Raw genomic sequence first — 14,423 nt, 5'->3', positions numbered from 1 at the left:
TTAGCAGCCTAGCGCTCTCTGTTAAATTAAGTAATGGAAAATGTATTGACTTGTTTGGCAAACGTTTTCTTTCCCCTACCCCATCCCCCCCAAAAAATACAGAGAAAATTGCTAGGCACAAGGAAAAACAACATCAACAAAAATAATGTAAGATGAATAAAACCTTTTCCTACTTATATGTGGATCATGACAGCCAAAAGTAGAATGGGGGTGGGGAGGGTAACAGCCTCCTACCTCCCAAATTACTAACAATGGAAGCACGGCAGCCTTTGCAATCCTAGGAGCTGTTGGGCTTCATCTGACAGAATGTCAAAGTCAGTGCAAGTATCTGTCATGTATCTTAATGGCTGGGGTGTAGTCAAGCGTACATGAGGCCCAGGGTTGCATCCTTAGCTCTCCACAAACTAAGCAAAATGCCTCCAAAACCAAATCCTTGAATCCTCCCACTCCTCACCTATCCAGGAGTTCCTCTTGATAATTAATAAATAGGATATGCCTTTGTTCTTAGTATTCAGTGAAATCTGTAATTAATTACCTCTTCAAAAGTGAATTCCACAGTTGACTTCGGAAAGGACAATTCCCAATAGTTTCCTCAGAGCAGCCTCGGTGTATGTTTAGTTCCAACTTTATGACTTATTTGATCCACCTTTTTTCCTTTTATTTTAACTTTTCCTTAAAGGTGGGCTCTTACTACGTAGACCAGGCCTACTTCAAATTTACAGTCTCTTGCCTCAGTGTTCCCAAATGCTGGTGGGAGTTCTTTGTTTATTTGTTTTGGTTCAACTTTTTGAAAATATGTTTTTACATTAATGATTTTAATTGGTTTTATTTTCAGTTTTAGATTTGGGCTACATTTTATTATAGGATGTGTTTTCTTGTCCATCCTCTGAAATCTCATATTTATTACTCATCATTAACCAACTAAATCCACCAAGTAAGTCATTATAGGAGAAAGCAAGATTCTTAAGAGGCACTGCACACAGATTAGCTTTTGGAATCATGTCCCTCAGGAAGTCACAGAGACCAGAACCAGACCCTGGTGGGACAGAAGTCACACTTACATAATGTCCTGGCCATCGGGGCTGTGAGACAGAACTAGTCATGCCTGGTTCTCAAGGGGAGTTATGTAATCTCTGCTCCTTCCCTGAAGAGTTCATAGGGAGGGGAGGGGACAGTACTACCTGTCAATGATAATTTGCTTCGATGTTGCCCTGAGTCCTCAGAGCCACACTCTGCCCCTCCCAGGGAACACGGACATGTGGGGCTGCAATTCGCCTGAGCTCTTTCAACATCTTTGGAGTTCAGTCACTTTCCACTGTTTGGCCACAAAATGGTGGGTCTGTTCCAATCTTCCTTACAATTACCGCCCTAATTATTACATTATACTTTCACAATTTAATCCCTTTATTTGCCTCACTGCCTTTTTGGGGCTAAGTGAGCGGCACAGTGTGAAGCCTGGTGATGCGACTAGCAGGGTAGCCATACAGAGTGTGGTCCAGCTGCCAGCTCCAAGCACAGCCAGGTGGGCAAGACCAGAGTGCTAATCGGGACAGTGACATCTCTGTCTCCTGCTCAAGATCCTTGAAACCCACTCTCTCGAATGTGGAGGAAAATCCGTCCCTCTGCATCCATGCCAAGCATCATCCTGAGCCATGCTCCTCTGAGCTCTGAGTACCGGCTGACATCCTAAAGGGTAATCACACCCACAACACTGGTGGCTTTGGGCCAGGGGCTGTTCAGTCAGTAACTATTCTGTTTATGTGGAAATAATAATCCATAGACAACTATGGGTATTCTTCTCCTCTCACATATTCTGTCTCAACAAAGAGGACTGAAGAGCAGCCTAATCCTCATCACTACGCCAAGAAGTCGGTGCCCTAATAAGCCAAAGGACTTGTATAGGAAGAATTCACTTAGACCCAATAGGATTTCCAGAAAACGTTGAGAAGATGAAATTCTGGCCAGCACACTGACCAGATCATGAAGGCTCTGGAAATATTTGTTGGTAAATGGTCCTGCTTTATACCTCGAGAGCCTACAACTTGTATCAGCCTAACCTGTACTTGTTCATGCATCCCAAAACATTTATCCTCATGGCAAGTCAAAAGCTATCCAAATTTAGCAGAAATTACTAGCAATTTGGATTTTATATACTCTGCAATCCTGAGAGTATAGCGATGTTGGCCAATGACTGCTAAAACAAATCAAAGATTTAAGGTGGTTTTTTTCCTTTGTTTTTGCAATTGTCAGTCAATGGGATGAAAATGTATTTGGTGCAAATACCCTAAGGAATACCTTTACTGTTGTCCCTGGCAGTGGTAAAAGAAATTGAATCTAGGGACTTGTCCATGCTAAGTCCATGCTGGGTCACTGAGCCACATCTTCAACCTTTACTGGGACTTTGTATTTCATCTTTCCTTAAGCATTGTCCCCAGTATGGTACTAGGTATGGGTGTTTAAAAGATAACCCAAGGGCTGGAGGATTTTGATAAGAAAAAAAATAAAGCAGGTCTTTTGACTGAGAAAATGGGAAGATGCAGCCTTCGGTGGTTAATGAGTTTGTAAATCCACTACACAAACTTGGATTGATTTCTCTTCAAGCCACAAGAGTCTATGAAATATCTGCTTCATACTATAACAGCTATGGTGCCTTGCACAGTGCATGCTTTCTCAAAGTTCTGAAAGTGTCTCCCTCTTGAATGGCACATGCTCTGTAAAAACTGCCCAATGACTTTCAGCCATGGGAAGCACGAACTAGAAATGAGCCTCACACTCGGCCACCATATTTGTGTGCTGTCTGTAAACCCTGTGCTCTCAGCCATGATGAAGACACTGTAAGAAAGAATACAGATGAAAGGGGTTATGGTCCAACAGGGTAGCATGCTTTTAGCATGGACTGAGCACGTATGAAGCTATCTTCCATCTGCAGCACTCAGGGCCGAACACAACAGAAAGCAAGGGTAGGGAAGTTACTCCACATGCAAGTAAGATACTCTAAAGTCACTGTTTATTAAAATATGTCAGAAGTATTAGTGCTGAGCAAGCTATACCTCTTATATACCTTAGAAACCAAAGTATTATGACCAACAAGGGTCTGAATAATTTGACTTTACTTCTATTCCACAAAAAGCATCAGATGTATGGTAGGATGCCATTGGTAAATCAACATCAATATGATTCAGGGTAACATTCCCCAACCTCCACACCTAGGTGTCTTTGTGAACCCTAGAGTTCCAGGCTTGCACCAGAGACTCTCATTGGGTTATCTTACAAGGAGGTTTGCATAGCTAAAACATTTCTTGGTGATGCTGACAGTTCTGACACAGTCATCGCACTCTGAGGACCACTGGTATATTAACACAGCCTAGGGCACTGATTTGTCACCTTAACTCTACATTAAAGATGACCTAGGAAGCTACCAAAAATTCCTCCTTTCCTGGCCATACCCAATACCAATTCTACAGATACTAGGGGCTCAAGCCCTGGAAGAAATATTTAAAAATATTGTTTCCTGGAAATTCCCAATAATCAGAAAAGCTTGAGAAGTATGGATATATAAGAAGTTAGATTCTGTGTATAAGACTGGCTATTGAACATATGTAAATTAGGGGCTATAGGTGTTGCCCAATGGCAGAGCACATACAAAAGACCTTGAGTTCAATTCCAACATAGACATGTCTATCATCTATGTGTCTGTCTCCCTGCCTATATCTGTCTGTCTGGTCTCGATAGATAGATAGATAGATAGATAGATAGATAGATAGATAGATAGATAGATAGATAGATAGATAGATAGATAGAGGTAGAGATAGATATAGATAGATAAAATATATAGACATATAAATTTATCTTTATGTGTGTGTGCGCGTGCGTGCGTGTGTGTATGTGTGTGTGTGTGTGTGTGTGTGTGTGTGTGTGTGTGTGTGTATGCAGCATGAGCAGAATAACTAGTGTGCTTCTGCCCAAATAGATATGGGTTCTATATTTGTATATGACTGGTTTAAGCTGGGTTCTATATTTGTATATGACTGGTTTAAGCTGGGTTCTATAGTTGTATATGATTGGTTTAAGCTGGGTTCTATAGTTGTATATGACTGGTTTAAGCTGGGTTCTATAGTTGTATATGACTGGTTTAAGCTGGGTTCTATAGTTGTATATGACTGGTTTAAGCTGGGTTCTATAGTTGTATATGACTGGTTTAAGCTGGGTTCTATAGTTGTATATGACTGGTTTAAGCTGGGTTCTATAGTTGTATATGACTGGTTTAAGCTGGGTTCTATAGTTGTATATGACTGGTTTAAGCTGGGTTCTATATTTGTATATGACTGGTTTATAGGAGAAGATAAAATTTCAATCATTCAACATTTTGCACAGGAAGTAATCACGTTATTTCTAAATCTACAAATTTGTTAAGGTGTGGCTATGCATCCCTGGTATTTGTTTGGGGTATGTTTTGTACTTAAATGCAATTTCCTTGGTACAATTTTTGCAGAAGTTCATTCAGAAACATTGGAAACATATACCCAGATACAAGGAAAAGATGTTGAGTTCATGATAAATATATCGAGAGTGGTGTTTCTTAAATGGCCACCCCTGGACTGCCAGGATCAACATCCTTGGCTGTTTTTGCAGGATGTAAGTTCTCAGGGACCACCACAGGTCTAATGAACCAGAAATTCTGGAGAAAGGAAACAGTAATCCACGTGTTGGTGAGATTGCCAAGGGGCTTTAAAACATGAGCAGGTTAGAGAAACATTAGTTTAAATTTTATCACTTCCTAACATCTGTGAGAAATGTATGGACGGTGAACCTACTACACGCTGCTCAGCTGTTCTTCAGACCTACTATGCTCTCTGAAATGTCCTCATCATCATTGACTACAAAGAGCTCTGTAGTGGAACAGGAAGGCACAGGGTGAGCAGCTGGGGAGGGATTATTATATGCATCCTCCATATATTTATGTTTTCTACACAAAATAGAATTATTAGTATGCATGATATGAAATAGGAGAATGAGTCCCAGAGAAAAGAAATAGAGTAGAGTGAGGTGGCACTCACCTTGAATTGTCCTCTTGAAGAAAGCCTTGCAGGCTTCACATGAGGCAACCCCATAGTGATACCCAGAGGCGATGTCGCCACACACTAAGCACAGTCTCTTGGGCATGGAGTTGAGCATATATTCACACTTGGTCTGGGGATCCTCTACGATGGTGCTGGAGCAGTCATCATACAGTTTCCGGACAGGACCGCTGCCTCCCAGGATAGGAGCAGAGGGGTAGAGAGGTGGCGAGTCCAGTCCGTTCTGATGGCCATTCATGGTTGAACTGTAACTCCCACTGGCGTCGGAAGATCCACCAGGGCTGTGGTGGTTGACGCTGTCCGTCAGGGAGGCTGGGCTGGAGGGTTCCGTCTTGATGAAGGACGAACAGCTGGAATCAATGTGTCGATCTTTGTTTGACATTCTGCAGAGAAGCCTGAAAGTGAGGGGGAAACAGAGAGAGAGAGAAGAGAGAGAGACTGTCAAACTGAGTCCCAACAATGTAGACGCAAAGACATGGCAGAGAGGAAGGAGAGCAGAATATTGGTATGTTAAAGGCATTGCTGTTTAAGAGAGCTTCCTAAGGGCTGGGACTACCCATCATTCACTCTCCAGTCAATATCTCTTGTTCTACAAGAAGGTAATCAGCATAAGGGCATGGCAGGGTTACATCAAAGCTCCCAGACAGGCCATAAACAAAGGCTCTAAAGGGTCCAGTTGCTTTTATTTTATCTTTCTCTTGAACCACTGTCAGTGCTACCCTGGCTTTCCGGATCCTGAATTTATCAACAAAGCAGTGGTGATTTGCAAAGTCCTTGTCTTCCCTCAAATTGCATTTATCTCCACTCTATATTCCACTCCACATCATGACGCTGTGTTCATTTTACAATAAAAAGGATCCAATGTTTCTTTTCCAGCCAGAGCAGGTATTGTCAGGCTCCATAAGGATGTCCTGTGAGAACCAGCTCACAAAGCATAGTGGGAGATTGATATAATGGATTAATGTATAATCTGTGTGTGTGTGCATCTGTGTGTGTGTGTGTGTGTGTGTGTGTGTGTGTGTGTACACTCGCCCACGTGCATGCAAGAGAGAGAGAAAGACAGAGACAGAGAGACAGAGACAGGGAGAGGGAGAGTGGAAGGAAAGGGAGATGGAGAGGGAGAGGGAGAGAGGTGTTGAAAGATGACTCAGTAATTCCACCTAGACTGCACGGTACCTGTGAGTCAGGAAATCGGAGACATTCTGAGCTGTAGCATCGGAAAGACTCTCCTCATTTTAGAAAAATTAGATTTATGATGGGCCTCTCCTTGACTCCCCCTTAAGAGCATAAAAACCCCATAACCTTATGCAAGGCTCTGAGACGAGGTACCTAATCTGACAAACTATTTCTCTAACCTAGAAGAACCACATCATCCCCCCTCTCTCTCCATTGGCCCCATAAGTGGGTAGACTTCTATACAGGTAATTAGACGTAAAGACATAATTGGTCCTCTTGGCTTTCTGCCTCACTACGGTGTAAAGCTCCTCTTAGCCAAGCCTCTAAGAACCCTAGATGCTACTATGAAAAGGTGACAGTTGAGAAGGGGACTCAGATAATTGCTTCCCAGTGGAAAGTTGATTTATCGGGAGCCCACTGTGCATGATGGTCATTCTCTGGAATTTGGGGGAGTAGTCACAGTATAAGCGAATGAATGCAATTATCACTTTCACTATAAATCAAATGATGCCTTATCACCGAACAAATTTCATGCTCTCCTCCGCGTCTCCCTCCCCCATTGATGGTACTATGGGATTTCCTATCAGAAATCTCTGCGTGGCTCTTCCAAGTGGACACTTTCAAAAACAAAGCGCAAGGGCAGGTAGGACTTTACCTCTACCTCAAGTATCTTTCCCTGTCCAGCACTTCTCTTCTTCCTGAACTCAAGCCAATGGCCATGTGTGGAAAGAGGGAGAAAGCCACCCAAAGACCTCCTTGCCTTCACCTATCCACTGGTACTGTCCCTTCCCCAAAAGCTAGGGAAAGGAAAAAAGTGATCCCCCTTGCCAGTCCTGGCTGCGGCATCCTCTCCCCCTGCGTCTGCTTGTCCCTGACATTGCTAATGAGCACTGTAATTAATAGACCTTTCTCCTCGTCCCCATGCCTGCACTGTGGGCTAGGCGTTCTCCTCAAGTCAGTGTTGGAAAGAAAGCAGGTCGGCTTGACTTACAGCAGCCCTGCAACCCGACTTCCTTTTAATTTAAAACTATTACATTGGCAGTTCACTTATTACTGGACTGCCTTTCCATACACTATGATCTTGGGCTACTGGTTAGAAGTTATTGGTTACTAAACCATAGATGGTCTCCCTCTCCTTCTTTTCTCAAGCTTTAACAATTAACTCTTCCACTGCCTGCCTGACTCCCAACCTAGTATTTTCCTTTTTTCTGGTGCCCCTGTCCAGTACCCCAGTGGGACACTGATTGAACTTCCTGGTCACAAAACTTACCACCTTTCTTCAGGCATCCCTCTCCCTTTCTCTATAAACTTAGTAATCAGTCATCTCAATACTTGTTCCCTGTGGACTTTTTCTCCCCCTGGGCTTCTAAACTTTGTAGATGATGAGATTAAGGAACCAGGCCAGAAACCAACAGGGTAGCAATTTGCTAAGTCACCATTGTGTACATGTCAATGACACATTGTTCAGACCTATCCATGAAAAATGAGGACAGTTTAGCGAGCTGTCTTTTTGAAAGTCTCGGTCCATACTTTATAGTAACCTGGATGCTAACAGGGAGTTGAGGGGTGTTGCTGCCAAGGAGGTCCCCCGGAATGGAGACAGGATCTTCTAAATGGGGTCTGGTCACTCTAGCCACCAGTGAGAGTGAATAAACTGGGTGTGTGCTGTAGGTTATGTGCGGTTCTTTTCCAACATAAACTGTACCCTTAATTAATGACGTCTGTCTACTGGAAGTATGAAGAAGGTTGTCACTCATGTCACTCATCAGCTGTTTTGAAGTATAATGAAGATTACATAACCAGGAACTGGAAAAGTGGCGTCTGAACTCAAGTCTCACTCCAAGCCTTGGAGCAAAACTGTATGGAAGCCAACAGAGCTGTGAATACTGCTTGCTTATGGTCTATAACAAGACTGAGGGCTAGAGAGATGGCTCCGTTGTTAGGGGCATGTACTGCTCTTGCAGAAGTACATGAGTTTGGTTCCCACAACCCTCAACTCATGACTGCGTGCCTCTCTGCCTCCAAGGGATCCTCCAGGTCTTCTAGCCTCATGTGCATACAACCTCCTACCATATCCACGTAATTATTTTTAGTTTAAAAGTCTTTAAACCATACGTACCTGGGCCTGAGGACACATGCTTGTCACCCTATGTGCTAGCAAGATTGAGAAGAGGGGACCACAAGCTTAAGGCTTGTCTTGCCTACAAACTGTGAATTTAAGGCCAGTATATGTAAACTACGATGCAATCTCAGAACAGAAAATACAAGGCCTAGAAAGACAATGCTGTCTGAATTCAATCCCAGAATCCACATTAAAAAATAAGTCCTGGGCATGCACTTGTAATCTCAGGACTGGGGAGACAAAAACAGGGGATGCTTCGGCCTGGACAGCTAGAAGCCTAGTCCACCGGCCCGATTCCATGCTAGTGAGAGACTCTGTATCAAAACGATAGACAGACAGACAGACATATGCATAAATACATACATACATGTTATAGATGACAGACAAATACATTCATGCATACATACATGTGATAAATGATAAATAGAAAATGGATAGATGATAGATAGATATATACATACATACATACATACATACTGTGATAGATGATAGACAGACAAACAGATGGATAGATGCCAGATAGATAGGCAGACAGACAGATGCCATATATATATATATATATATATATATATATATATATATATATGTGTGTGTGTGTGTGTGTTGATAGTTACATATATACATATAGATAAATAGGTAGAGGATAGATAGACAGATACCATATAGATAGATAAGATAGATAGATACATAGATACATTATATAGATACATAACAAACCTACAGAAAGAAAGACAGGTAGATAGACAGAGTATAGACAGATGCAGATAGATTAGACAGACAGACAGACAGACAGAACAGGAGGACAAGGAAGTGAAGGGAAAAGGGAGAAAGTAATAGAGTGGATGACACCTAAGAATGAACAAGTAAGGCTGTCTTCTGACATCAACACACAGGATCACATATATGGGCATCTGTACACACATGCATACACACACACACACACACAAATGCTCTCTCACAGACAAATATACAAAACACACACACACACACACACAAGGTTGAGGGTGTTAGCTCAGGAACAGTGTATTTGCATGAGGCCATGAGTTCAACCCGAGTACAACAGAAAGCATAAATAAAGATAGCTAAGCCAGCAGCAGTGGAGAGGGTGGACGCAGAGACTGTCCGTCAACTTTGGCTTCTCAGATGACTCCTCTACTGGTCCCTGGTAAACAGAGAGGGGGCAGAACGTCCCCGCACTGGCCGCTGCTCCAGCTTGTTGCATGAAGCCCAAACAGAATCCCCTAAAGCACACAGTTGTCTCCTAACCACTGTGAGCTCATTGCACCGAACATTTCCTAGATGCCATTACGTTATAACCTAAAATCGCAGCCAGTCTTAATTCCCAGCTCTCGGTCTCTGAAATTCTACAGCTCTATTATTCAAGCCTGAAATATTCACAACTATCTATAAATTCAATTGTCAGCTGGTGGGTTTTATTCTAGACTTCACTTCAATCTAAAATTAGAGGCACTAAAATTCACATTAACTCTAAGAGGAGCGTACTGAATAAGACTTTATTTCAAAGGAACACCTTTTTGTCAGAAAGAGCCGTTTTCAAGATGATGGCTTTATCTGTAGCCAAAGTGAATAAGCCCAGCGTCTCACATTGTGCTGTCAATGCAGAAATTCCAGGTCACATTGGATTAATAATAAAAAAAAAAAGGTCTAAATTTAGTTAAGAATTATGAATAGAAATAACATGTGTCAAAGTGTGTAGGAAATATTTATTTTAAAGCCTCAATACAGTTTACATTTATTTTATTATTTTAGGTGAAAAGATGGGACAAGGAAGAGGGAGGAACAGCTTCTAGAAACCCTGGAAATGGACTAGAGGGGAAAGACCAAGAATAACACTGAGGGGCCTTGGGATAATAGCTCAGGGGTGGAGGGCTAGCCTAGTGTCCTGGGTTTGATCCCAAGAACTGATTTTTTTTAAATAAAAATGACATTTTTATATAAGGAACAAAATTTGAGGAATGTTCCTGAAATATAAGAACTTTAAAAAAACACTTGCAAAGTCGACTAACACATGCTCCACAGTGCCCTGATTATCACTCTTTGACATAGGAAAACTTCTCAGCCTTGTCCAGGTAAGGGTCTGCAGGTAATTATTACACATCTTATATAACCTATATTTATATAGAGCCTATTATATTTGTAATTATTTGTACAATAATTAGATTATATAAATGATTTTATAAATTATTTTGGGGTTAGGTATTAAACACTAGGAAAACCAGACTGATTAGTAAACACATTGTTCCATTAACTATGGTGCACATTTGTGCCCAGAGAGAGAGAGAGACAGTGGGAAAAAGAAAAGAACCAATTAAACTTGCTGCTGTAGGGGAAACAAGGGGACAATCTGCCAGTTAGTATTCGATCTATATTATAATTATAAAGATAATTGTTTCTAGCAATTTTACCCAGGTCCAGGTAATGGATAAGCTTGAATGGTTAGCAAAAGTTTGAGTTTCCTCACATCCCTGTCCCCGTGCAGGGCAGCCTACATTTCAAGAAAGGATCCATGCTTGGAGAACAGTTTTGTTTGTTAAATGCTGATATACATTTTTTTCAGTAGTATTAACTAGTTTTATCCAATTCCTCAAATTTTGAGTTATTTTCTAAAGATCTGTTAAGTTTTACAGGTCTGAGTGTTTTACACACATGCATCATGTGTTTGAGGTGCACGCTCAGTGCCCACAGAGACCAGTAGTATGTGTTGGATCCCATGGAACTGGAGTTACAGACAGTTGAAAGAACATGTGAGTGCTGAGAACTGAATCCAGGTCCTCTGCAAGAGTGTGCTTAACTGCTGAGCCCTCTCTCCAGCCCTCGACCATGAATTTTTATTTTATTACATGTATGCATGTGCAGGTACATGTGTGCATGTGTGCGTGTGCGTGTAATGGCGTGTGTGTGTGTGTCTAGTGGATGCTTGAGTTAGTATATGTGTGTATGCGTGTGTGCATGTGTTAGTGTGTGTATGTGTGTGAGTATGCTTGTGTTAGCGTGTGCATGCATGTGCATGTGTGCACATGTGTGTAATGGCACAGACACCTGCAATAGGGCACACTTACAAATGGATCATGGGAAGGAATCACTATCAGAAAGGAGGGTGACATAGATGTCCTGGTAACTTCAAAGTACAAGTTAACAAGAGGTCTGGTCAGTTTTCTACCTTCTGAACTCATCAAGGGAAATATTTGAGTACTTTTGTTTAAGAGGAGAACCAAGCTCTCTGTAGCTTACAGTCATATTATTATTAATGCTTTTAGAAGAAGCCCCTGGTCTAAAGCCTCATCCCTTCCGGTGACAGGCTGGCAGTGGCCGGAGCCTGGCTCTGCTGGCAGCCTGAGTTACAACTTCAAGCAATACACTACAACGTGCCCCCAGCCCCCACTAATTGCGCTTTGTAAAGTGGCTCAACGTGAATCACTTAGTGAGGAAAACGGGGCTCCGGCTGCTATTGTTGAGTGAATGGAAATTCTGAAGAAAGGGAAGCAGCCGAATGAAGTGTCATGTCAGAAATCAGCGGTGCAACGTGTGATTTGAGAAAACATGACTACTTTGGAGAGACAGGGTGTCATTATGGCTTCACGGTAATACGGTGCTTTGACAACTGCTGTGTCGAACATACCATCATTGCATTAAGGTACACTGGCTTAGTAAGGAGGATGAGAGAGGGCTTTTCCTGTTAATAGGAAAGATCTTCAGGTCTGCCTGGTTAACCCGAGAGAGGGGTCACTGTTTGTAGCTGGGGTCATAAATCCTAACCCAGGTGCTGGGAAAGACAAAAACACACATGCACCTGTGTCTAATTGTGAAAGGGGCAGCCAGTTTACCAGCGTGGATTTCTGTGGATCAGTCAGTCAGTGATGCAGCTTCCTTGGGTGAGTAAAGTGTGCATCTAGTCCAGGAGACTCTAACTCAACCCATCCCCAGAAAGGGACCTGGATAAGGACACAGTTCCCCAAGGGGGAAAATAAGCTGGGGCCCCTTGAGATGGGAAAGCTCTCTCAGCTCTGCAGGGAGCTCCCCAACATACCCAAAATGGGGGAAGAGAAATCTAGAAGACATGAAATGGGGTTTTCACCTCCTGTCTGAATGGTGCTTTCCCCATGAACTCCAACCTTCAAACAGAACAACATAACCTGAAATTCCACAGTCTCGGTCCCTCTCCAGACACTGAGGTTTTCAGATCTCCTGGTCGAAGCCCTGGGGATCCCTGAGTCTCAGGTTATCTTCCCACATCTAAAGTCCCATCCAATAGACTGTGGGGTGCTATTCTTGTGTGCAACAGCTAGAACAAAGGAAGTTGAGGGAGTTCCTTTTCAGCCCTGAAGGGCTAGAAAGATGGCAAGAGAGAGAGAGTGGGAAGACCGCACAACCTCACAGGAGATGGGCTCGCTGTAAGTGCGGAGCAATCGCCGTAGAAACACCATCCATTTTCTGTGCCTTGTGGCGGAACACCGCTGTGGCCAGCCTTGTCACCCAGACTGGCTATTTATTTAGTCACTTGTTTTTCAGAATCAACTTTTAAATATGCATGGTTTGTCTGCATGGATGTATGTGTCACATGGCTGGGGTTCACAGAGGCCAGAAGAGGCACTGGAGTAATGGGTGGCTGTGGTCTGACATGCGGGTGCTAAAAGTGCTCTTAAGTGTTGTGCCATCTCTCCAGTCCCTCAATTTTAATTTTCAGGACAAGGTCTCAGGTAGCCCATGCTGATCTTGGACTTCCTGTGTAGTTGAGGCTGGCCTTGAACTACTTACTGATCCTACTACTTCTGCTCTCTTAGCCTTGGGATTGCAGACCTGCACCAGTATCTGCTGAGGCCCAGACTGCTTTTGACACAGAGAGCCCCTCGTGCTTCCAATCTGCTGAGGGAGGGATATAGTCGGCTTCCTGGTTGGTGAGCATTACGAACGAGGAACAGGAAGGTGCTGTGATGTCACCTGTGTGGTACGTTAAGTGTGGTTGCTGTGTTTAAGGCTTTGATCTGACTCTCACATGTCCTTAGTAGTTTAATTTATCTTTAGCTTGCTTTCTTGGACCTGTTTCAACCTGGGGTTGAGTGTCTCCTGTTTAGAGCTTAGATACAGCAAGCCAGCAGATCAATAAAACTGTTAAGTGCACAGTCACGCTAGGACACTGCATACATGAAGTTTTGCATAATTACCTGTCTGGGATTTTCTTTAACATAACGGGCACTCAGGTAACATAGAGTAAGCTTTAAGTCCATAAAATGTACAATTTATATGAGCCGAGACTCTGCTCAAAACTGCAGCTAATCATCTACCTTGGCTTTGACGGAAGTATTCCCTCCCACTGCCAAATCCGAATCAATTCTTATGACATTACTTTATAACTGACATCCTACTAAACTGATGGTGGCTGGTAACTATTATGCAAAATCACATTCAAGAACTGGAAGGAGTGGGAGGGGGGAAACACCATTTAGATTAAACAAAATTCTTCCATGAAGTCGATACTAGTGAGGTCAATGAAGTGTTTTAACAAGTGTGTATATTTGTTCTTAATGCAGCTTAATTAACTATGTCCTCGAAGCTGCCCATAGACACGAGACCTGTACATCTTAAAGACCCTTGACAGTATCGCATCAGACACTCAGTGTGTGATATACACTGGGAAACAATCCCTTTACCTCAAGGAATAATTGTTATTTTACACGTTAGTCTCCAGGAATCCAGAAGACCAAGGAGCAGATGGTCTTTGGAATAGCGTGCCCTACTGTCAAGCAAATGTCTCAGGATGAACTGGGTCACCAGCCCCAGGGTAGAGGGAAACAGCCCTGGGCGTCGGGTGGGTACTATCACTAAAGATGACTGTTCTCAGATGGGAAAGCCACATAAGGTAAATCATCAGAACGAAGCTTATGATGTGCTGAATGTAGCGTTTGCTCGCTCTTAGAGATTTACTACGCCATGAGCGGACTCCCTCTGTAGCAAGTCTTCGGGAAAGAAAGAGCAGACTGCTTCTACAAATCTCCGGTCTTTCAAACAGAAATATGGATCAATAAAGT

At 42.8% G+C, this 14,423-nt stretch overlaps 1 protein-coding gene across 15 annotated transcripts in view; it reads right to left on the bottom strand.

Annotated features, from left to right (window-relative positions):
- Nucleotides 1–14,423, bottom strand: part of Esrrg (estrogen-related receptor gamma) — a 618,195-nt gene that overhangs the window by 171,677 nt on the left and 432,095 nt on the right. For all 15 annotated transcript variants that reach the window (XM_087581296.1, XM_087581292.1, XM_087581294.1 and 12 more), the window contains one exon: nt 5,058–5,473. In XM_087581296.1, coding sequence (XP_087437422.1) covers nt 5,058–5,460 — 403 coding nt within the window. In that variant the 5' untranslated portion in view covers nt 5,461–5,473. The remainder of the gene's footprint in view (nt 1–5,057; nt 5,474–14,423) is intronic.

This window comes from Rattus norvegicus, chromosome 13 (assembly GCF_021556685.1).
Source record: "Rattus norvegicus strain SHRSP/BbbUtx chromosome 13, alternate assembly SHRSP_T2T, whole genome shotgun sequence".
NCBI classification, from domain to species: Eukaryota; Metazoa; Chordata; class Mammalia; order Rodentia; family Muridae; genus Rattus; species Rattus norvegicus.
This window is presented reverse-complemented; position numbering and strand designations above follow the sequence as displayed.